The sequence below is a fragment of the Paroedura picta genome, chromosome 2, assembly GCF_049243985.1.
Source record: "Paroedura picta isolate Pp20150507F chromosome 2, Ppicta_v3.0, whole genome shotgun sequence".
Lineage (NCBI taxonomy): Eukaryota > Metazoa > Chordata > Lepidosauria > Squamata > Gekkonidae > Paroedura > Paroedura picta.
The window spans coordinates 114,992,653-115,016,567 of record NC_135370.1 but is presented as its reverse complement, the minus strand read 5'-3'; the positions used below and the strand labels follow the sequence as shown (position 1 = coordinate 115,016,567).

Below are 23,915 nucleotides of genomic sequence, written 5' to 3'. Positions count from 1 at the left end.
TCAGAAAACTCACAACTACTTGCCCACCCTCAGTGACCCCAATTCCATGTCCAGTACGAAGGACAGAACTATTAGGGAAGTTCTGAGTTTAGCATACAATCTGCAAGAAAAATAGCCCCAATAACAATAGTACATGCAGATACTGTAACAGAGAAAAGCAGAGAAATACTGCAGTCAGTATATTATGGAGTACAGGATCTCTCTATCTGTCTTATGCTCTGATGTAGGGTAGCAGATCTACTGCATGGCGGAGTGTTTTATCCTCCACAGGGAATCAGCTCAGGTAAACACAGTGCACTGCCCCTGGAACATCTTAGCCACTTGAAGACATGGAAAGTGCATCTCAATATATTTTCCTGTCTGTGATCTCTTGTCTTTAAGAAACACCACATGGCCATTCATAAACGGAAAAGAACTACTTAAGAAGTTTTACACCATTGGGAAAAGCTGGTGTTTTGTACTGGATGGAAGCCATTCTTTTAGAGCCGACTTGATTATGATATTATGTGGATCATATCCCAATTACACAGAAATAAGGGTTTGAATTCCTGCCAACTTCTGACATCTGGCCACACTTGAGGAATGTTACATCTATGGTGTCATAGAACTGAACACTCCTGGAGCCCTCACTTCTAATGTCAACAACTGAAAGAGTAAAGCACTTGACTTTCTTCAACCCTATCTTGGCTAAAGGACAATTTTTGACATTGGTTCCCAAACAGGCCTTAAAAAACACAGTCTGGAGTCTAATTTCAGGCTACTGTTTAAAAAAAAAAGCTGTAGTGCAGGGGTAGTCAACCTGTGGTCCTCCAGATGTTCATGGACTACAATTCCCATGAGCCCAGCCAGCATTTGCTGGCAGCGGCTCATGGGAATTGTAGTCCACGAACATCTGGAGGACCACAGGTTGACTACTCCTGCTGTAGTGGATTTAAATCACTTGCCTAAAAATTCAAGGACGAAGGCTTTACAGTACTGGCAGTATGTGTGTCAGATATTATTCTCAAAATTGATCACAATATAACAATTTTAGCGCTGTTGGCATTCATGGCCATCAACAGAAGAGCGAAGCCATAGTTACACATCTGTATGGCTTTATGACAAATGCAAAGTGTCTTTGTGTGAGAACTATTAGTATTAGGACAGAGCAATATTGTGATTCAGACGCATACAATCATTTAAAGAAGAGTTGGTTCTTATATGCCGCTTTATATGCTGCTTTTCTCTACCCAAAGGAGTCTCAAAGCGGCTTACAATCGCCTCCCCTTTCCTCTCCCCGCAACAGACACCCTGTGAGGTAGGTGAGGCTGAGAGAGCCCTGATATTACTGCTCGGTCAGAACAGCTTTATCAGTGCTATGATGTGACGAACCCAAGGTCACCCAGCTAGTTGCACGTGGGGGGAGTGCAGATTCAAACCCAGTTTGCCATTTTAGAAGTCCACACTCCTAACCACTACAGCAAGCTGGCTTGCTTCCTTTCAGCAATACACTCCACTAATCCTTTCTAACTCTATGAGTGCTCCATCCTTCCCTCCTGTCTCTAGCCTTTAATAACTGTGCCCAGCATAGAAAGTTATTATACAGCCAAGTTAACATATTTCTAAATTGTTCTATTATTGTTTTTAACATTTTTTGCAGTTAATGTATTTAAATATTTTGGGAAGGCAAAACCCTCATTTCACTGTGATAATCATGGCAGTATATCTCAATGGTTTGGGTGCCTAGTACCATTTCCCCACTCTGTGACAGAAGCTCAGAGGGTGACTTTGGCCAGTCAATATTTGTCAACCTTACCTAGCTCACATTGGGGGTTGTGAGAACAAAATGGAGGCAGGAAGAATGGTGTAAGGTGCTTTGGAAGAAAGTGGCATCCAAATAAATTAAAAATAAGCAATTCACCAGTCAGGTTCTCTATGTATGGACATGAATCAGGGTTGTCTCCTTTTTTCAAATGTGCCTACAGTGCCTTTAACAGCTACAGATGAATCTTTCCCACTCATCTGTGTTGGAAAAAGTTGCACTTTTTGAATGTCCATCTAGCATGCAGTGGCTTAATGACTGAAGCGGCAAAGGCAGGGCCGAATTTTCCTATAGGCTAACTAGGCATCAGCCTCGGGCCTCAAGATCAAGAGGGGCCTATATTCCACATTTTTTATAAAGGTTAGTACCAACCCAACATGTTTCATTTAACATATTGATATATATATCACAGTAATGATGTACTTTATTATCTCTCATGTAATTTACAAACTTAAAAATGTGAGGTGAAAGGGCCACATAAGTGGAATAGCCTAGGGCTTCTTTTCATGTAAATCCAGCCCTGGACAAAGGTCCCTGCCTTATTAAAGACATGGGGTAGGAGACATTGAATCAGAATTATGCATTTCTTCCACAAAGGTGTGAAAGAAATACATGTAACAGGAAAGTATACAGATTTGAATTCACTAACCACATCTTTGAGTGCAGTTCTCTAATAGTAGTCATTTTTGTAGGGATGATCTGTGACAAGTCAGTTTGTAAATCCCTGTAATATCAGCTCAGATTTTCGGTGTCTGGAATACAGATTTTCGGTGTTCTCCCTGCACAACTTATATGGGGCATAATCAACCAGGAATAATAGCATTTAAACAGTAATTAATACCCCACAAGATACTTTTTCTCTTTGCTACACATGTACTAGCGATTTGTGTAATACAGATTACAACTCATTCTCTGAGCTGCCATGCTATAGCAGTAGCTCTTGGCAAGTTGTCTGTTGACATGAATGAATATTGCAAAAGGGCACTGTGCTTTTTTCGCTGATACCATTCCTTACAATGGCCTTCTGCAGGAGAGTTTGCAAGAGGACTCTGTATCCCATAGTGATGCTCTGACTTTGCTATGCAAGGCAACCAATTGCCTGGTAACATACTTCAAAGGGTGCCAAGAAACAAAATTACTAGGATAATGAGTACCTTGTATAGCTTAGGACTGAATGCTTCTGAGACCAAATGTGGCAACACTCTAAGGAATAAACAGCCAGATAGAGAAGCTGTGTCCAATGACACTGGGGTTAGCATCCGAATTTGGTATTGATGAGACCATACCATGGTAGAGGGCTGGCCTTAAGTGGGGGATAAGTGCATGCAGAAAGAAAGGAGAGAGCAAGAGAACTGCGCTTCCTGCCTCCTCAAGGTACCTTTTCAATTAGCCATGAAGCTACTATACCTCTAAAGCAACCTGATCTTTATAGACTGACCAACTCTGATGGGACTAAAACAAGACTCTTCCCAGTGGTCTTAATGGCTAACCTATCCTGAATCAAAATGAACTAGAAGATCCTGCTTCATGCCTTGTGTACTTAATTGCAAGGGAACATTATTGGGGGGAGGTCCCATGACTGTGGGCAGAGAAGGAAGCTGAGATTAAGGGGCCCAAGAGGGGGTAGGGAGAGGGGGGGAAACTTTGACAGGAAGCCCAAGTCCTTGAGAAAAGAAATCTATTAACTTATGCAATCAATAGGGAACCATCCCTGCAAACTACCCAATCTTGATCAATGAGAACAAATTACTAACCTAACAAAAAGTCTATGGTATTGAGGTGCTAAATGCGGAAGCTCTGTCCTCATGACTGCAAGGAACTCTAAATCAATAGACATTCAAGTCATGCTGTTAACTAGCCAAATTGTGTGCCTCTTCAATTTGAAGTGGTTGTAATAAGCAACACTGTTGGCTTGGCCAGGTGCCAAGCCAAGCTTGGCATTCACAACTGCTGATTTATACATTTCATAGTTATACATTTCATTGTTTACCATCAACAGCATAGTCCAGTCAAGGACATACAGGAAAGATTATCAGGTTGCTACAGATTCTTCCATAACTTTATTAATATAGTACATTATAAAACTGCTGATTCACAAATGCTTCACTTTTTCTCTGTTTTATACATTTCATTGTTTAACATGGATAACATAGACCAAATCAAAGAAATACAGGAAAGTTTATCAGGTTGCTACAACTTCCACCATAACATTATATGCTACATTATTAAACTGCTTCTTCACAAAGACCAAACACAGGTTCCAATGTTTCTGAAATTTTTCTGGCAGTATTTACGAAGCTTGTCAATTTTGCCATCTTCCTCAGTTTGCCAATTTCCCAGTGTATTTTCTTGCTTCCAGTTCTATGTTATTATTAGTCTGGCAGTGGTTGTAGCATAGAAAAACAACTCCTTTCCGTCTGTCTTCTCAAAGCCCTTTTGCTTCCATAATGTGTCTCAGGGATTTCCTCATGAGGGCTCCCTGAACTATAGAGCCTGCTCCTGTAACACACAGTCCCTCCATATAGTCCCCAAAGATCCCACCTGGGTTTATGCTGTAACTCAGTGATTCCCAACCTCCCTAATACCGCAGCCTTTTAATACAGGAAGAGTGCTTGCACTCAAAAGCTTACTCCTTGAATAAATCTTTCTTGATCTTAAAGGTACTATTGGACTCTGACTTTGTTGTACACATGGAATAGACCAGTGGTCCCCAACTTTTTTATCACCGTGGACCACTCAACGCTTGACAATTTTACTGAGGCCTGGTGGGGGGGTAGTTTACTCCTCTACTCTCAACCACTGCCCTAACGCTCTCTGACTCTGGTCGCTATGGTAATGTTTAAACATCCCTTCAAAATAAGATACAGACACGCAACAATGAACATAAGGAACATTTTATTTTCATGGAAATTTTAACTCATGACCATGACAAATCAATGGGAACCCTGAGCTTGTTTCTCTGCAACGAGATAGTCCCATCTGGGAGTGATGGGAGACAATGACACCCGAAGTGTGTTGTAAAGGGCTGGGGAGGGGGGGAGGAGAAGGCATCCTTCACAGGCCACCTCCAATTAGTCGACGGACCACATGTGGTCCGTGGCCCACAGGTTGGGGATCACTAGAATAGACCAACATAGAATGGATCAAACACATTTCAACCCCGAGGGGTCTTCCTCAGTAGGCAAATTGTTATGATAAATGCTGGACATGTACAATTGCGAGAAATACTTTTAACACAATACCCTCTGTACCTTACAACTAGTGTTAAAGGTGATGAACAGGAAGAGCAGGATGTTTAGATTTGTAGAAATGGAGAAACTAGGGGCTTCACATTGTAATTTAGCAAAAGGGAATATTGGTAGCTTCTCTAAACATCCCTGTGGACATTAAGTAGTATCCCAGCTCTCCTTGGGCCAGGCCTCACTTTTAGTTCCGCCTCTATGACAGCTTTTCTCAACTTTTTACCATTGAAATGTTTTACTCTGAAATATTCTTCAGGCTTTAACAAACCCCAGAAGTGGGATCTCCAGGGATGCCAACCTCTAGGTGGGACCTGGAGAATCCCTAATATGAAAGCTCCTTTCCAGACTACAGAGATCAGTTCCCCTGGAGGAAAGGGCTGCTTGGGATGGGGGGTGGGGGTGGGCTGTGTAGCAATCCCTTCGACAGATAAACATACAGAGAGAATACAGAAGAAAAAAAGCATTCCTTCCTACTCAAATAGCAAACCTTATTAATCACAGAATCACCTTTTCATGTAGGAAAGACCTGCGTGTCTCCCACCTTGGATTGCTTTGAGAAACCATGGCTAAAAGGTCAATATTTAAAGGGAAAGAATTCCATAGCAGTCAGTGAGCACCATCCTCCTGCAACAGCTGCTTCTGCCTGTGCTCTAGCTACATCTCTTTCAAGCAATGGCAATTTGTACAGCTTGGTGTAGTGGTTAAGAGCAGCAGCTTCTAATGTGGCAAGCTGGATTTGATTCCCTTCTCCTTCACATGCTGGGTGACCTTGGGCTAGTCACAGTCCTGTTAGAAACTGTTCTCACTGACTAGTTTCACTCAGCGCTCTCTCAGCCTCACCTACCTCACAGAGTGTCTGTTGTACGGAACGGATGGGAAGGCTATTCTAAGCCATTCTGAGACTCCTTTGGGCAAAGAAAAGCAGGGTATAAAAACCAACTCTTCTACTTGGAAGGTACTACTGGAAAACAGTGTCTCTCCCCCATCCACATGACCTCATGGCATTTCTTTGCCCCGTTAATAGTTAGAAAGACCAAGGTGGTATCCATATTGAAAGGGAAAGTCTACATCTTCCCAGTCCCACCCACATCAGCATTAATTTCCCTGCTGCAATTGCCTGTGATGGTTACCCCCAAAGCATTCCACCCTTCTCAGACAGCAAATTGCAAACCTCACATGACTTACTCATGAATAAACATTCCCAGAGCAGAGGCTTTTCCTGGCTGCCCTGGGTCCCAGAGGATTAACAGGGAGCTGTTACTGAGCCCACATCCTCTCCCACCAGAAGGCACACAGGAGACAGCTTGCTTTCCCCCATCTCCTCTGAGTTGAAAGAGCCCAGGGCAACTTACTGGCCAGAGGGCATGCTCTGTTCCTCCCCTTCTACCCATCGAACTTCTGAAACCGACAGGAAGTTGGAGGCAGAGAGCTGATCCCTCTTGATTGGGATTATACTACCAGGGTGGATCAATTCTAGCTGAGAACCATCTCCTACCTTCTATTGGGAGAATATTTCTGAGGGGACCAATCAGGTAGGGAGTAAATTGTCTGCATGCAATTTGAGATCATTGGCCATCATTGGCAGAGTACTCTCTCCCTATTAGCAGCACACTCCCAGGGAGGGCTAATCAGGTAGGGGATTGCCTGCATGCAGTTTGAGCTGATTGGCCCTCATTGGCAGAGTGCAGTTTGAACTGATTGGCCCTCATTGGCAAAGTGCTCTTTCTATATAGGTGGAACAACCTCAGGGAGGGCCAACCAGGTAGGGAGTGAGTTGTCATTATGTTTAATGATGATGATCTGTGGAGTTCCAGCAATTCTTTTCAAATTTTTCAGATACAAACCAGGGAAAGAGAACAAGGATGCAGCTTCCTACTAACTGTAGCTTCTCCACTGCTTTATTCAACAACACCTAAGTCTGAAATGAACTCTGACTTTTTAGTACCTAGAGGCAGAGGCTGACACTTTATTTTTATCTTGTTTATTTAGATTTATTTAGACTATGTAAAATGTAGGCAAAGGCCTCTGTTGTCCTTACTGGATTTATATGCAGCTTTTGATTAGTAGGGACTTTCAGAGAAAGGTCTCCCATCTGTACTGTTCTAAGTTCATGGACTTCAAATGATTTGGAAGAGTGTAACTCTTCTTAGGATGGCAGTGTTTATGTACTAATGTACTAAAAGGACTAGATAGGACCAATTTTACCAAGAGATAAAACTGAAAATAAAATATTTGCATCCTCAATTAATTTTAGAAATACAAAGAGAGAAAACATAAAAGGAAAGACTATCCACAAACCATTTCCGAGCAGGAACAAGTCAGACTGTCCTGAGTAAAGCAGTCCAAAGACCTGCCAGATAACACCAGTTCTCAGTCTTTTTATACAGTTGTGGATTTGTTTGTTTGTACATTTGTTTGTACATTGTTAACTACTCATATCTAACTTAAATGGCAATGCAAAGTTTTGAGTTTCTATATTAGTATAGCACTAATATCCTGTAAGTCTCCTGTGGTAGATTTGATGTTAAGAGGTATGATGGCTCACTCACACATACAAATTACGGGGACGTACTAAAACTAAGGACGGCAACTGCCCATAGACAATACATGATTGCTCATAGGCAATAAATTGAAATACAGTTTAAATAATTCAAAAATCAATTATCAAAATTTAGCCCATGGGTGTAGAACCCTGAACCCAGTGTGGGGGTGTGATACTGGAGGGAGGACAATGTAATGTTGATGTTTTTATGTTTTATTGGACTCAACCATAGGCCTGGTGAAAGAACTCTTTTCTTTTTTGCAGTCCCCACGGATCTCATCCGCCAGGGAGCTGATTCCACCAGGCAGGATCCAAAGCTGAAAAGTCCCTTGCTGTGATTGAGGTCAGTCAAATTTCTCTGAGGTTGAGAACCACTGGCCTGCTTTTACTGGTTGAGTGCAAGGCCCTTCGACGGACATCTTCGGTTAGGCAGTTCCATAGTTACACAGAGCCTGGGCTGTGCATGGCCTTTAAGGTTAAAAAGAGCACCTTAAACTTGACCCAGAATACAATTGGTAACAAGTGCAGTTGCCGGAGGACAGGTTGGAATTGAACCCTCCAAGGGATCATACTCAGAACCTGGGCTAATGCAATTTGCACCAATTGCATTTTCCAGATCAGGGATAAGGTTAACAGCCTAGAGCAAGTTACAGAAGTCTAGTCTGGAGTTGACCATCACATAGATCCTGGTGGCCATTTGTTCCTGGGCCAGATAGTAGTTTTACTTGGCAACTATGGAAAAACTTCAGCCAAGTTACTTTTGTGACCCAGAGGAATCCATGGTCACTCCTAGATTCCTGACAATCTGTACAGTAGTAAGATGCACCCTGTCCAAACTGGGAAGGCAGAATTCCTCATCAGGCCCTTTCCTTCCAAGCCAGAAGACTTCAGAAGGGTACAATTTCAGGAAACTTTGTCTGAGCCATTCTGTCACAGCCTCTAGACACCCAGTCAACGACACAGGGGTTGTGCAGGCTACTCATCCACAGACAGAGCTGGGTGTCATCTGCATACTGATGTCACCCAAGCCTGTATCCCCAAACCAGCTGGGCTAGAGCATCCATAGAGATGTTCAAGAACACTGAGGAGAGAATCACACCATGTAGATTCCCAAACCAGAGACTAAAGTAGCAAGATTGTTCCCCCTCAATAGCTTCCCTCTGTCTTCAACCGTGTTGAAAGCCATTTCAATGCTGTCCCCCATATCCCAGCATCAATGAGGCAGCAAGCAAAAATCTCATGATCTGCAGCAGGCTTTCTCAGCCAGGGGTTCAATCATGCTTGTTGCAGAGGGAAAATTTAAATCGGACAAAATCAAAATCGAAATCGCATTCAGTGTAGATGGCGGGACTGAATTGATCTGGGATTGGAATAAAAGTTCTGTGCAGACTCCACCCAGGACTGAAGCTTCCTCTAGGTATGCTAGCAACTGATCCATGGCTAGCAGTTCAACCACCTTTCTCAAAAACACATGTTGCAAGTTGGGGTGATAACTGGCAGGGCCCCACAGATCCAGAGATGGTTTCTTCAGCAAAGGCTTAACTGCTGCCTCCTTTAGACCAGGGGTAGTCAATCTGTGGTCCTCCAGATGTCCATGGACTACAATTCCCATGAACCCCTGAGAGCAAATTCTGGCAAGGGCTCATGGAAATTGTAGTCCATGGACATCTGGAGGAACACAGGTTGACTACCCCTGCTTTAGACCACCGGGGAAAGTCCCCAACATAACAGACAAGTTTAGTATCACCTGGAGAGGTCCTCCAACTGCATGCTTCCACAAACTATGAGGGGCAAGGGGGCAAATGGTTGTCCTCACTGATGCTAGCAACCTATGAATCTCAGTTTGCTTGAGGCACCAAAAGCTTTCAAAACACACCTCCAAAGATGATCAAGGGGCCTTGAGTTCTCTTTCTGTATTAACTATTGTGGGGGGAAGGTTGTGACCAAGGATCAAGATTCCCTCTCCAGTTCTCTTCTCCAATCTTATTCAATATCTTTATGCACCCTCTTGCTCAACTAGTGCAGAGATTTAGGCTGGGTTGCCATCAATATGCCAATGACACTGAATTATCCTAAACAACTAGCAAGAAAGCCCATTGCAAGCAGGAATGTAATGGGCACTAGGACCCAGGGGACACCAGGAGGTGCAGATCTCTCTCTGTGTCTCTCTCTCACCCTCTCCCTCTGTGTCCTGGTGTGCCTCCCAACAGAAGGCATAGCAGGTAATTAGGCTGGTTTGTAGGAGGGAAGAAGGGCTGGTGTGCAGTTTGTGCCTGCTCTCTCTTTCTCTCTCTCTCTGACTCCCTTGCAGCAGGAGCGTTAGGAGGGAATGAGGGCTCATGTTCAGTCTGGCAAGGCTCTGTGTGTCTCTCTCTGTCTCTGGCGCCTCTGAGAGGAATTTGGCTAGCGTCCAGGGAGTGAGGGAGGGAGCAGTAGGGACAGGGCCAATCAGGGTGCAGCCAGTGTTGTTGGCTATTCCAACTTGGACAGCCGGACACGTTCCACCCCCCAGGCTGTTTCACAAATACATAGAGGATACATGGATAAGGATTGTACTGGACATGAGCTTGCAGATGCAATGGAGGTTGCAGAGAACTCTCTTTTCATGACCATCACTGCCACCTCATAGGTCCTCATAAGCTTATTTTAAGATGTTCTTGAAGCTTCATCATGAGTCTTCCTCCAAAATCGCTCTATCCATCTCAGATCTTACTTATTCATTCATAACTTCCCAGTGTGCTGGGGCACTTGCTTGAGATGGGGGTAGAGAGGGTATTAGGGCACAATCTCATATATTGCTGTCAACAGCCAGTTATGCCAGTCATCAACCAGCTCATCTAATGAGTCATCGTAAGTCATGGGATTCCGCAGAGCATTCAGGAAACTGATGGTTTCCATAATGAACACGGGGAAAAAACCACGGAAACAGTCAACATATATTCAAATTCATAAAAGGAGACATCAAAGACTGCAGCAACTATTGGAACATTGCAATAATTTCTCACACAAGTAAAGAGATGCTCAAAATCTTTCAACAAAGAACCTATATACAAGGAATGACAGATGTTCATGCTGGATTCAGAAAATGAAAAGGAACTAGAGATTATACTACAAATATACACTAGATGCTGGAACATTTCAGAAGAAATCAGTAAATCAGAGATGGCAGCAGAATTTTTGATATGTTGATCATGAAAAGCTGTGATTGGTTTTAAAGGAAATAGATGTGCCACAGCATCTGATTGTTTTAATGAGCATCCTGTACTCTTGACAAGAGGCTACAGTTAGTTCAGAATAGGGAGAAACAAAATGGTATTGGCAAAGATGTCAAACAAGGATGTATTTTATATCTTTATCTCTTCAATCTATATGCAGATTATATGAAGGAAAATTGGATTACATAGAAAGTTGGTGGAAGAAACTAGTCATATATGCTGATGATACCACACTATTGTAAGAAACCACTGAAGATTTGAAATCAGTGCAGAGATCACCAAAGCATAACTACAGCTGAGCATCAAGAAGACAAAAGTAGTGACTACTGGGAAATGTATCAACTGAAAGGCTGACAATAAGGAACAATAACTTCAAATTGTTCAAGACTTTCAATTCCTTGATTTCATCATCAATAAAAACACATATTCAACTCTACTACAATAAGCAACCTTATTAGCACTTATGTCCTATTCCAAAGTATGATGATTGTTACCGCTTAAGGGCAAGTGTGCATTCCATTATTCCGTATGGGAAGGCGTGCTTTGCCGTGCTTCCCATTATTCCCTATGGGCAGGTGTACTTTCCATTCATCCCTAGGGGCAGGCGTGCTTTCCATTATTCCCTAGGGGCAGGCGTGCTTTCCAGTAATCCCTATGGGCAGGCGTATTTTGCCTTGTTTACTATGGTCAGGCATGCTTTCTATTATTCCCTATAGGCAGGCGTGCTTTCAATTATTCCCCATAAGAAGGCATGTTTTGCCTTGCTTCCTATGGGCAGGCTTGCTTTCCATTATTCCCTATGAGCAGGAATGCTTTGCCTTGTCCTATGGGCAGGCGGGCTTTCCATTATTCCCTATGGGCAGGCGTGCTTTTCCTTGTTTCCTATGGGCAGGTGTGCTTTACATTAATCCCTATGGGCAGGCATGCTTTTCCTTGTTTCCTATGGGCAGGCGTGCTTTCCATTATTCCCTATAGGCAGGCATGCATACCATTATTCCTTATGGGCAGATTCAAGTGGGTAGCCGTGTTGGTCTGAAGCAGCACAACAAAACAAAATCAGAGTCCAGTGGCACCTTTAAGACCAACAAAAATGTATTCAAAGCATGAGCTTTTGAGTGCAAGCACTCTTCCTCAGATTTCCTCAGGGAAGCTTTCCAATATTCCCCATGAGCAGGCGTCCTTTGCCTTGTTTCGTATGGGCAGGCTTGCTTTCCATTTTTCCCTATGGGCAATCATTTTCCCTATGTATTCTTTATGGACAATCATGTATTGTCAATGGGAAATTGCTGTCCCTAGTTTTAGTACGTCCCCTTATAAGGCTCACTGACCACTGGGGGATATGTGTGGGGTCAGACTGTACAATCTCCTAGCTCCATTGCAGCCATCAGGGTGAAGGGAAGCACGCCCGCCGCACAACACACTACCTCGTTTTATCCTTTAAAAAAAATCTTGATTGCTAAATTAATCCCCACTAAAACACACAAATAAACTTTAACATGGGGGATATTATTGTTTCCTGGGTATCGGTCGGGAAAGCTAGGCAGACCCTATGAACGCTGCATTTCTATAGATTCCGACCAACAGTTACTTAGAAACGGGGCACTCTCCATCCCATCTGTTTTTTGCTATAATCGTAGACGAGTCTTGTGAAACGCGCACTGGAAGGAAGGGTTTTCACTGAGTTCCTTCGTGAAACAAACACTTAAAGCATCCGCACTCTACTTCCGTCATTAGGTTACCGTAGGACTACAGCTCCCATGATGCCGAGAAGGCACAAATTGGGTCTCTTCCCTTTCGATAGGGCCAGTGCTGATCACGTGACCGGAGGAAGATGGCTGCCGCGCCGAGCGAAGAGCAGTTTGCTGCGCTTCAGATTTTACTCAAAGTAGGTGGTACAGCTCTTGGGATAATATTGTTTGTGTCAAGCAGTCTCCTGGCTTTGCTGATTGCAGTGGGCTGCTGCTCTGGGATTGGGATACAATTCTTAATTGTATTATATTTGTAGCACCGTTAATTTGTGAAGTACTGCATTTTGAAAAGACACGTCGTCATAACAGTGTTGTGAGGAACCCCGAATGACATTTAGCTCTCACAATGAGCGAATTAGGTAAAAATTGAGCTTAAACCTCAAAGATGGTTATCTGCTAGACGTTTTTTAAAAATCCTGTTGTTCTAATTAAACTTTGATTTATTTTAATTAGCGTTTTTTTTATTTGAGAATTTGTTAAAATGGATTTCCATAAGTGCCCAGCAGGGGTAGTTCATTTGGTAGCCCTTTTACATGAAACCTTAATAGTGCAAGAATGCAAAGCAAAATAACCCTTAAGGAGTGTATTAGCTTTTATTCTTTTCTTATGTGTACTAACCATAATATGTCTGTAAATCAAATAGCATTAAAAATCAAAGTAAGATATGAGAGTGGTGACTTTCTCTTTCTTTGTATGTCCAGAGATATACAGAGATATACTTCACATGGAAGTTCTAGTTTATTGTTATTCCTTATTTCACATTAATAAGCTTATCCTTCATGTTTTTGTTTAATCTGCCTGAAATGTCTCACTGCCACCCCACCCTATGTTTTGGAAAGGGTCATAGTGCTTCCTTTTGACAGGCTTCGAAAAAAGATGAGGTTCGGCACCTATGCCAAGAGTGCTTTCTGAGTTCAGCTGGCGGTTCAGAGAAACTGATTGAGGATACCTGTTCCACACTCTCAGTTGCATCAGATGAAGCTAAGCAGGTGAGTATTACATGTCATTTCAGGATTAACCATGCTAGGTCCTGGGCACTAGGGCTGTGGTTGGAATTGAAGAACAGACATCAAAATCCAGGAAGTGTAGAATATCTAGTTTTACTGCAGGAAAAAGGTCAGAGAGTAAAGCTTCAGGTTAAAGAAAGCAGGATCATCAAAGAACCAGAACCTAACTAACAAGGGCCAGACCTGATGCTGTTATGTAGAAGGTAAGAGAAGATTCCATGAATTTGGCCGGTACTCTTAAGAACTCGGCTGGCTCCCAGTTGAATTCCAGTTGGATTAAGCTTAAGGTTTTGGTAATCACCTCTAAGGCCATACATGGTCTGGGCCCAGTGTATATGAGAGACCGCCTCCCTACCTGTACCCCCAGAAGACTTCTATGCTCAGCCACTTCCAACAGGCTGTGGATCCCTGGCCCCAGAGAGGCATGTCGGACCTCAACAAGGACCAGGGCCTTTTCGGTCCTGGCCCCCACCTGGTGGAATGAGCTCCCTGAAGAGATCAGGACCCCTACCGGAACTTCCACAATTCCGCAGGGCCTGCAAAAGGGAGCTCTTCCACCAGGCAATTGCTTGAGGCCGACTGACCCATAACATCTACAGGTTCCCTGTCCCCCACAGACTGATGTCGAACCTACCAAGGGAGTGTCAAAGTTATTGTTTAAATACCTTCCTAGTTGTTCTAGTTGGTATGTTATTGTTATATTGATAGTGTTCTGTGTAAATGTTCCAAAATGTTTTATGTAAACCACCCAGAGCCGTAGGGAAGGGCGGTATGAAAATCTAAATAAAAAAATAAAATAACTGATCTCCTATGTGACAATGATAAGAAACCTTGAATTCTGTATTTCTATTCCTTATTCTTCCTACAGTTGATCTGTTCCTTGCACAACCTTTCAAGGCATGTTGTGCACCGAGGCCTCACCTCCCCAGAAGAAATTCTCTCCCTCTTTCCGGAAGGCTTTCACCAGAACCTTAAAAACCTTCTGACTAAAATAATCCTGGAAAACTTGTAAGTGTCCTCTTTATGGTATTGAATAAAGCAAGGTTCTGACTTGGATATCAGGCCAAATCATGATTAAAGAAGCATCCCTGGGGGTGTCTGAATGGAAAACTCAAGGTTTGCAAATTGTAGCTGAGACTGAGGAGGTTTATAGGTAGATAAATTGTGCTTAACTTATAGCTCGGCTGCTAAGGTTGCCTCCTCTGGAAGCAGGAGTCTGATACAAATAGAAAACAGAATGCAGGAAAGTGCTGTTTTCTAGAAACCCTCCCCCCTTTCCAAAGTGGTTCTGGCTGCATTTGGGTTTATATTTGTGATGTTTTACAAGCACGGTGGCATTCTTATTGGGTAATCAGTATATTGTAGAACCCTCTGCTCAGGGTGTAGAACTGGGATTTTCAGCATTCGTTTCTGGATGTGTGGCAGCTTTTTCTCAGTGTTAAAAACTTAACTATAGAAACTCAGTCAAACACAACTGTCAGAGCCAGTGTTACGTAGTGGTTTGAGTGCTAGGCTAGGGTCTGGAAGACTGAGGCTCAGGCCCCTGTTCTGCTATGGAAGCCTGCTGGGTTGACCTTGGGCCAGCTGCACACTCTTAGCTTAATCCTCCTCTTAAGGTAGTTTGGGGAATCAAATGGAGGTAAGGAGAAAGGAGCCTCTTGTGGCGCAGAGTGGTAAGCGGCAGAAATGCTGTCTGAAGCTCTGCCCATGAGGTTGGGAGTTTGATCCCAGCAGCCAGCTCAAGGTTGACTCAGCATTCCATCCTTCCGAGGTCAGTAAAATGAGTACCCAGCTTGCTGGGGGGCAAAACGGTAATGACTGGGGAAGGTACTAGCAAGGCCACCTTGGATTGAGTCTGCCATGAAAACGCTGGAGGACATCACCCCAAGGGTCAGACATGACTCGGTGCTTGCACAGGAGATACCTTTACCTTTAAGGAGAAAGGTGGGACATAAATAAAATAAAACATGCCTTTGAAAATCTGAAGTACAAGATGGGGAGGGACTGTTGCTCAGTGACAGAGCACCTGCTTGGCATGCAGAAGGTTCCGGTTTCTGTCCCTAGTATCGCCAGTTGAAATGGCCAGGTGATGTGGAAGGCCTCTGCCTGGGACCCTGGAGAGCTGCTGCCAGTCTGAGTAGACAGATCCTGACTTTGATGGACCAAGGGTCTGGTTCAGTGTAAGGTAGTTCTAGATATTCATGTTTGTCATCTCTAAATTGCAGCCTTAGTAAATGACTGCAGTTCTTTAAACACAAATATGTTAATATTTCTGGTTTCTTCTGCGTAAAGATATGTTGGAATGGAGGCTCAGTGAATGAATGATTGCAACAAAATTCTTATGTTGCAAAAAAGATGCCTAGACTGGGCCACAGGGACAAACCATGACAATTAAACATGTTTAAGTAGCCTTGTAGGGGGAGGATGAAGCTCCTATTCATTCATTTTTGTTAGAGGCTATTTCACCTTAGGTGATCAGAGAAGGGTGGTATTACATGATGCAGTTCAAAAATGCTTTCTATGTTCCCCCATTCCTTGAGCAGCTACTTTGGCTGCTACAAAGTGGGGGCAATCAAGAAGAACCAGGTTGATGGAAACACTGCAGTGTAAATTGGATTATGATGGAAATGGGCAAATCCAACTACCTGTAGTGGTATGGAGAACACTTGTGGACTCCTTCAGTCACTGGAGTTACAAAACAATAGTTTAAGAAACAATTGTTTGCCTGACTCCAGTTCTGGACTCTACTACTACTTCATTGTGTACCATAAGCACTACTATTCTGTGCTTTGTTTCTCTTTTCTCAGATCTGCCTGGAGAAATGAAGTACAAGCCAGTCAGAGTAAGTAACAGATGGCTATCTCTCTGTTTCTTTAGTAATGATTATTCCCACATTTATTTAATATTATTATTTTATTTTATTTTTGTATTCTGCCTTTCCCTGGTCAGCTCAGGTCGGATCACACCAGATTTTAAAACAATAAATTGAAATAAATTACATATTTATATAATATAAATAAAGCATTAATCAAATTATAAATTTAAGTTTAGGTTTTAATGCCATTTTAAAAGTCACCACCTCTTTACAAATTGTAATCTTACCAGGGGGGTGGGGCTAGTCAGTGCTTGAAGGGTTTGGTTGATCGTCAGGCAGGGAGACCAGCATCTTCTTACCCTGGCCTCAACTATGGGCCTGGCGGAACAGCTCTGTCTTGCAGGTCCTGCAGAACTGGTTAGAGTCCCACAGGGCCCTGATCTCACTTGGTAGAGCGTTCCACCAGCCCTGGTCCTGGTTGAGGCCAGTTTTGGGGCCTACTAAGTGATATTAAACTTAGAGAAATGAACTGTTCTCTGCTCATTATATTTTTTCAAATGTGATCTCAAAAGTCAAGTGTCCTATGTGGCGGTTGCTTCCTCTATTGTATTTTATGAGATGATGTCTGCCTGCCTATTTCACCATGGGGACTTGCCTCCAATCTTTAATGCTTGTTATGAGTATAGCGGTGAAAAAGATACATAGATAATATGTTGTACATTATGAGGTGCATGTAGTCTGTTACACATAAATACCTGTGCATATTAAGGTGGCCAAAGGTTGGAGAGAGGAGAGGACAGTTTGCAAATGAAAAAGGGATTGGCATAGGCTTGCTAAGTGTAGGAAGTAGGGGGGTTAACTAGTCAGAGATTAAGGTAAATTGATGGGTTATTAAGGGGGGAAACTCCACAGAAATAACCTTTGACTAAGCTAGAACAAATCTCTTTGTAAAACAAAGAACTGCTGTTCCAGGAAGCACTAGAGCAGAAAACACAACAGTGGAAGTGAAGAGAAGGAATCCTGTTAGAATTGGATGGATTTGAATTATTTGGTCTAGTCAACTATGTCCTATATATTCTTTGTCTTTCATTCTTCCTGTCTCTTTTTTTTACCTGTACTTTTATATTTCTCCATTAACAATGACATTCTGGAAGGTAAAAATCAGCCCTCGGTGTGTTTCATTAATTCCATAGTCTCCCTTCCTCGGCTGATTGATATGGACTGGCGAGTTGACATCAAGACCTCCTCAGACAGCGTCAGCAGAATGGCTGTCCCCACCTGCTTGCTACAGCTGAAGGTATTGTCCGTTGGCCAGGTGCTTGTGACTTCACAAAAAGAAAAAACTGGGCACTTTGCTGTCCTCTATACAAAGATTATGTTCACAAGAGTACACAATTTCCCCTGCAGAGACTTCAGAGAGCCTGCCTGCCTGACTTGTCATCCCCCAAGCTGATCACAGCTCATCAGCTGCCTTATAGGTTGACTTACCAGAGATGTGATAAATCTCTTGTTTTTGCTGTTTCTTGAGATAATAAAAATGCTGCATGTGAGCATAAGGAAGGGAATGAAAAAAAGATGCATGGGAGACATAACTGATAAATTGCTTTCAGGTAGATGGGCCAAAACCTGTGCAGTTCTGTTGTATAACTCTTCATGTTCATTGGTGCGCAAGCAGCAGGTTCCGTTTTCTGAGCCTTTTGGGTAACTTTCAAAAGCACTACAGGACCGGCAAACTCAAAAGATTATGGCACTTTGCTCCATCTTAACCTCGGGGGGGGGGGGGAGGAAGTGGGGGAATGCCTGCATGTTTTGTGTGTCTATTGTGCTGGGAAACATAGGTGTGATGATTGGCTAGTGCTTAAAACTTTTAAAAATACTGAGGCACAGGAACCTTCTGTCTTGTACTATAAAACAATTTTCAGACAAAAATGAAGGTATACCAGGACTATTTGCCTGGAAAAGAGAAATCAGCTAGTTGGCCTCTTCCTGACATTTTGTCAGTCTTATTGAGGCATGGCTATATTCAGGGACAATGTAAAAGAGGCAAAAGCTACCTCCCCCAAATGTTTTAACATTTGCAATCGAACCTGCAGGTGAAATCTGCTGGTGCTTCTTCAAGATGACGAAATGCAGATTGCATCTTGTTGCTTTTCTTAGAGGGGCCCTCAACTTAAGCCAAAGGCCCTCTTTCACAAGCAGAAGGGCCTCATGCATTGGAGAAAGTCTCCCTCAGCTGGAGGAAGGCACTGTGGTGAAGGAGGCAGTGGAATACAATGTAATATGTATGTCTGTCCAGTAGAAGATGGAAGAAACAATGCTGGGAAGATAAGATTTCAGGTTGATGCTAAGCTCTGGTTTACTTTCAGATTCAGGAAGCTGCTGCCTTATGTGGGAATGACCTCACAACCTCTGCATTGACCATAGAGCTGAATAAGCAAACAGTGGATACAATGCTTGATGGTCTGGGGAGAATTCGTGACCAGCTTTCAGCTGTTGCAAATAAGTAGTCCTCCAGATGGGAGGTTCTAGTTTCAGATACAGGAACTCTTTTTCACTTGATGGTGGCAACTCAGAAGCAAAAGCTCCATATTCTCAGTTTGATGCCTGGGATGGTCTCCTGATGCTAATCTATACCATACCTTATCTACCATCTTAAAGAAGCTTGACATTGTAATGGAAAGAGGAGCAGCCAGTAAGAGCTGACCATATCTTCTTGCTCTGGAATTGGGGACTAAAAGCATTAACAGGCTCCGTTCCAGTCTCAACAGACTTTTTGAAAAGTGTATGCTGAGTATGAGTCTGACTTCCCTATTTATTGAGGACCTGCTTTTGAGATGGAGGAATTCTGCTGCAACTCACTACCAAAAAAAATGCTTGGGGTGAATAAGCTGGGAACTTGCTGGCCATCCTTTGTATTGGAGAAGTTCTGTAAGATCCTTGCCTATATCAAAGGAAATGACTAATGGCGACTGGTGGTTGTCCTAATAGTAGGCCATGTGCTTACAAACCAGTTTTTAAAATGAACTTGATTCATATTCTGAATAAATTTTTTCTCCCTCCAAGAAACGCCAAAAAATAATACCATTTTGCATTATTTGTTCCATCAGAGATGAAGATTAGCATTGTTTTCCTTCAGTATGTTTCATAGGATTCCTTGCCTCTTACCCATTGCTGTATCTTCCCCATGTGCTTAATGTTTGTGCAGATCTCCTTTCCCATCTTCTATAGGTTAAGCTTGGCTGATCTGTGTGCTGTTATGAGCAAAGCCTTCTGTACGTAATCAAACTATGTCCTGGTAAGCCTGGCACATTGGGATCTTGGCACTCTAATCCAAAATACACCTACCAGGGAAGAAAAAGTTGGTACCACAAAGTTCAGTGGATCTTCCTTCCAAGTGAAGGTTCTTTCAGGAAGAGGGTTCTGCAAGCAACTCCATCTCCATTGCTACTAGTCCACCCAGATAAGCATGGCTGACTATGGATCCAAATTTCTGAGGCTTAATCTGCAAATCAAGTAGATACAGGCACCTTTTCTCCTCTTCCTGTTTAGTTTTGTGATCACTAGAGATGGTTGCCTGTTTCCTCTCTAAGGTCAAGAAATAATCACTTTGAACCTTGAATTGTCATCTCCTCCTTTGCAGTAAAGGAATCTAATATGAAAACTTGCTTCCTTCTCCTACATAACTATTCGCCATTCACTTTGGGAGAAATTATTGTCTTCTTTACAATCATATTGCTGAAAAATTTATCTCCTTGCTATATGCTGCACCTTGAAGCCTTGTGTGCTGCATTCTCAGTGGCACGGTAGTGAACTCTTTGTTTCTAGCTCTGGAGTTGGCCAGCTAAGGACTAAACCTCTCCTTCAAAATTGCAGAAGTGGTATTCTTCCTATTTTGACTTCCTGAAGTCTGCTGGGACTGCCTTATCCCTCCTACTGGGACCCCTCATTTCACCCTTTTTATTTGCTTTGGTTGCACTTCCTGCCCCACTCCCTACTCTTCCTAATGGCCAAACCTGTTCTGTCAATGCAGTGTCTACTTGGAAGCATATTCTACCACAAAGAGGCTTGTTTTCTAGAGTTCGTATTATTGCCTAAGAGTGTAGCTACTAGGGTTTCTTTTAAATGGTTTATACTATTGCACTAAAGCAGTGGTCCTCAACCTTTCTATCACTGGGGAACAGTCAACGCTTGACAATTTTACTGAGGCCCGGGGTGGGGGTAGTCTTTTGCCAAGGGCCACCGCCGTTGCTGCCTGAGCCCCTGCTCCGCTTGCTTTCCTGCTGGTGCCCCTGACTTCTTGCCGCCCGCTGGGGGGTGCTGCCAGCAGCAGCTGCGCAGTGCCATGCCGAGGGGGGCCCCCAGCCTTGACGGCCGCTGGAGAGCACCAAAGGTGAGCCAGCAGCAGAGTGGCAGGGCAGGGCAGCCCTCGAGGCAGCAGCTGGGGAGGAGGACAAGGAGGAGCCGTGGCCCGGTACTGACTGATCCACAGACCAGTACCGGTCCTTGGATCGGGGGGGCGGGGGGGGCGGGGACCACAGCACTAAAGAGTAATTTGGAAGTACAGAAAAATTGGGGACTGGGGGTTGGGGACCACTGCACTAAAGAGTAATTTGGAAGTGCAGACATCCCTGGAAATATTTTGGTGTTTCAACCTGATAGTTTGAAACATTTGCAGTGATTTGCCTATTTTCAGTCTTGCCACAATATCACCACCCGTACATTAACAATTCTTAGCACTTACATAGCTTTTAGGTTGACTGGAGAACATACTGTAAGGAGTCTGTGGGATAGCTGTATCACAATATCTGTATTCTCACACTGCCAAGGGAGGGAATGCTAAGACAGTGAGTTTCCTGAGATCATCAGGTGATTTGAAGCCAGAGTTTCTCACTTCAGCCTCTTAGCCACAAAGCTGCACTAGCTTTTGGTTATCGTAGGGTTTTGATTTCTAGCTAGTTACAAAGCTTCCTCTGTTTTCCAGCAAAACAACTATTATTCATACTCTCAAACTGTTATTAGTTTGGATAAGAAATAATTTTTGTTCCCTCCAGTTGCTGAACCTCATCTCTAAAGACAAGGCTAATGTTGTTATGCGTTTTGCAGCCTCAAGAAGAGGTGGAATATGCTGCCCAAGGAGGTGGTGAGCTTCGCTGCACTGGCAGTCTTCAAGCAGCAGCTGGACACATACAGGGAGTTGGAGTAGATGACCCCTTCCAACTCTGTGATTCTTTGTGTCATCTGTTCTATTAATTACACTGTTTTCTCCTAGATGTTTTTCATCTTTGAAAATAAGTTTGCCATGAAATAGCTGGCTGATTTATTTTTTACAAGGCCTTGAGCAGCTGCAATTCTTAGAGTTTTATTGAGTAACCGTCACCCACTAGGTGTAGCGATTAAGGTTCAATAATTTCAGTTGCTGATGTGCTCATTGCTGTCCAGTAAACAAGTTGCAGATACCAAAGCTCAGGTGGGCAGTGTTCTACTTTGCATATAAACTCCTAGGGCCATTTGAGTTACTTTATTATGCTAATTTGTAGTGTCCATACAGCATCTCTTCAAGGAGAGTTAACCCAGCTCTACTAATGAGGAAGTTGAACTATAGAAAATGTGATTTATCAGTGACTCTGGCTTTGATCCTATGAATGAGATTTGGGCATACCTTGTAGTCCAACTCGTGCTCAAATCTCATTTGTGCAAGATCAGTGGTTTTCAGGAGCCCTTGCAAAAATGAGTTTAGGTGGAAGGGAAAAAGTGTCTAGGGCACATGAAAATTGCTCATTGTTGCAACCAAGACATGGATCCAATAGGTTCCAGCCTCCAAAAGAAGCATAAATAACAAATCTTTACTCTTATAAGCCCACCCTGTGTAGCTTATGGTGGGTAGAAACATAGTAGTATAACAGTCAATAAAATAATTTCAGTTCCCCCACCAGTTTTGACACGAAGTATACCCACTGCTCATCTAGGGGTTAGACTGTGTCTATAAGAATGCCTTGGAAGAAACAGCACCAGGCTGACCTAAAATGTATTCCTTGTGAAGAGAAGATTCACTTCCTCATTGTGTTGTGTTTGCTGCAGTTTGTAATTTGCTCCAAAGCTTCCTTTTGCTGCCAAAGATCTATCCAGATCAGGAAAAGAAGGATTTTACTGCAAATAGAGTTGGCTGTTAGCCAATGGGTTTTGTGTGGAAAGTGAAAATAATGAATTAGTGGGCTTCCTTGCAACAGAATGTGTGAGGAATGTGGTGTAGTGTGGTCCAGATGCTGCTGTGCCAGGGGTAGTCAACCTGTGGTTCTCCAGATGTCCATAGACTACAATTCCCATGAGCCCTTACCAGTATTTGCAAACGCTGGCAGGGGCTCATGGGAATTGTAGTCCATGGACATTTGGAGGACCACAGGTTTGACTATCCCTGCTCTAAACTATTAAACTATGAGCGGGCTCTCAGATTAGCACTTTCCATAGCTGGGAACCCTTCACCAATTCTCCAGAACAACTATGCATCCTTAAATTTTTTAAAATTAATTTGGCCTTTATCAAATTTTGGAATTTATGTGATTTATTCACTGCCCCTTCCAGCATAGCTGCCTCAGGACAGTTTACAATACTTCAAGAAAACAACAATTCATAAAAACAGCATTTCATGGTAAATATAACATTAAAGCCTATTGAACAATAAAATCAGCTGATGGTGTTTATTATTTTGGGGTGGTGTTGAGGTGAATTCTAACTAATTCTGGATCTAATTTCCAGGTTTCCAGAGGGGGGGGATTTCCTTGTAGAGGGGAGCCCAATGATGTTCTGGATGGTATTATTACAGGCATTCATGGGCTTCAACAGAATTCCTGGCAGAAGAGCTCCATTTTGCAGGCCCTCCCTGGGCCAGGAAGCACAATGCTCTTCAGGGGGTATAGTCAGTTAAGCAGTCCTTCAAGCATGCTGGGCCCAGATTGCATATGATCCTAAATATTGCTAACAACACCTTAAACTGGATACAAAGTCAACCAGGAGCCAGTGCGACTGCCTCAGTGCAGTTGCTGGCTGAATATGAGCTCTTTGTGGTGTTCTCATGAGAACTCTGGCTGCTGCATTACAGATATACTTCTGTAATGTGGCATCAGAAAGGAAATATTGCACAGCAAATCACACTACTTCAGAAAGAGAATAGATTCATTAGGGAAGCTGCAGAACAAAGTCTGGGTCCAGTGGCACCTTTAAGGCCAAGAGTGTTTTATTCAAGGTATTGGAGGCAAAGCCCATTGTACCCAGGAATACAACAGGCACTAGGATGCACACCTGCATTGTGGCCTTCCTAGGAGCAAAAGCCCCTGCCTACCATTCGATTCCTGAAGCCCCGCCTCCAAACCTCAAGGAACATTCCTGACCCAGAGGTCAACAGCCTCCAGCCGCAGCCTAGAAATCTCCAGGAATTCTTCTCTGGGGCTGGGAATCACCAAGTCAGTACCCACAGACCGTAAAGCCCTGCGGGGGGCATAGGGCAACAGGTGGTCCCTCAGATACGGGACTTGAGGGTTAAAACCAAAA

The 23,915-nt window shown here is 43.3% G+C and overlaps 2 protein-coding genes across 3 annotated transcripts in view; one reads left to right on the top strand and one right to left on the bottom strand.

The window, feature by feature from the left end:
• PRR5L (proline rich 5 like) overlaps positions 1-23,915 on the bottom strand; it is a 275,462-nt gene that overhangs the window by 102,946 nt on the left and 148,601 nt on the right. The window lies entirely within an intron of this gene.
• Positions 12,586-23,038, top strand: COMMD9 (COMM domain containing 9). 2 transcript variants are annotated; one of them, XM_077322195.1, is made up of 6 exons: positions 12,586-12,685; positions 13,412-13,537; positions 14,424-14,563; positions 16,363-16,397; positions 17,564-17,667; positions 21,474-23,038. In XM_077322195.1, exons 1-6 carry the CDS (start codon positions 12,632-12,634, stop codon positions 21,618-21,620), a joined length of 606 nt encoding a protein of 201 aa, XP_077178310.1. In that variant the 5' UTR covers positions 12,586-12,631; the 3' UTR covers positions 21,621-23,038. The 2 variants fall into 2 exon arrangements, with proteins under 2 accessions (XP_077178310.1, XP_077178311.1); XM_077322196.1 differs by lacking the exon at positions 21,474-23,038 and adding an exon at positions 18,737-20,031 and having other exon boundaries at positions 12,602-12,685.

Coding starts and splice junctions, on each gene's coding strand:
- COMMD9 (XM_077322195.1), top strand. CDS start 12,632: ATGGCTGCCGCGCCGAGCGAAGAGCAGTTTGCTGCGCTTCAGATTTTA. Junction 13,538..14,423: donor CATCAGATGAAGCTAAGCAG/GTGAGTATTACA, acceptor TTCTTCCTACAG/TTGATCTGTTCCTTGCACAA. Junction 16,398..17,563: donor TGAAGTACAAGCCAGTCAGA/GTAAGTAACAGA, acceptor TTAATTCCATAG/TCTCCCTTCCTCGGCTGATT.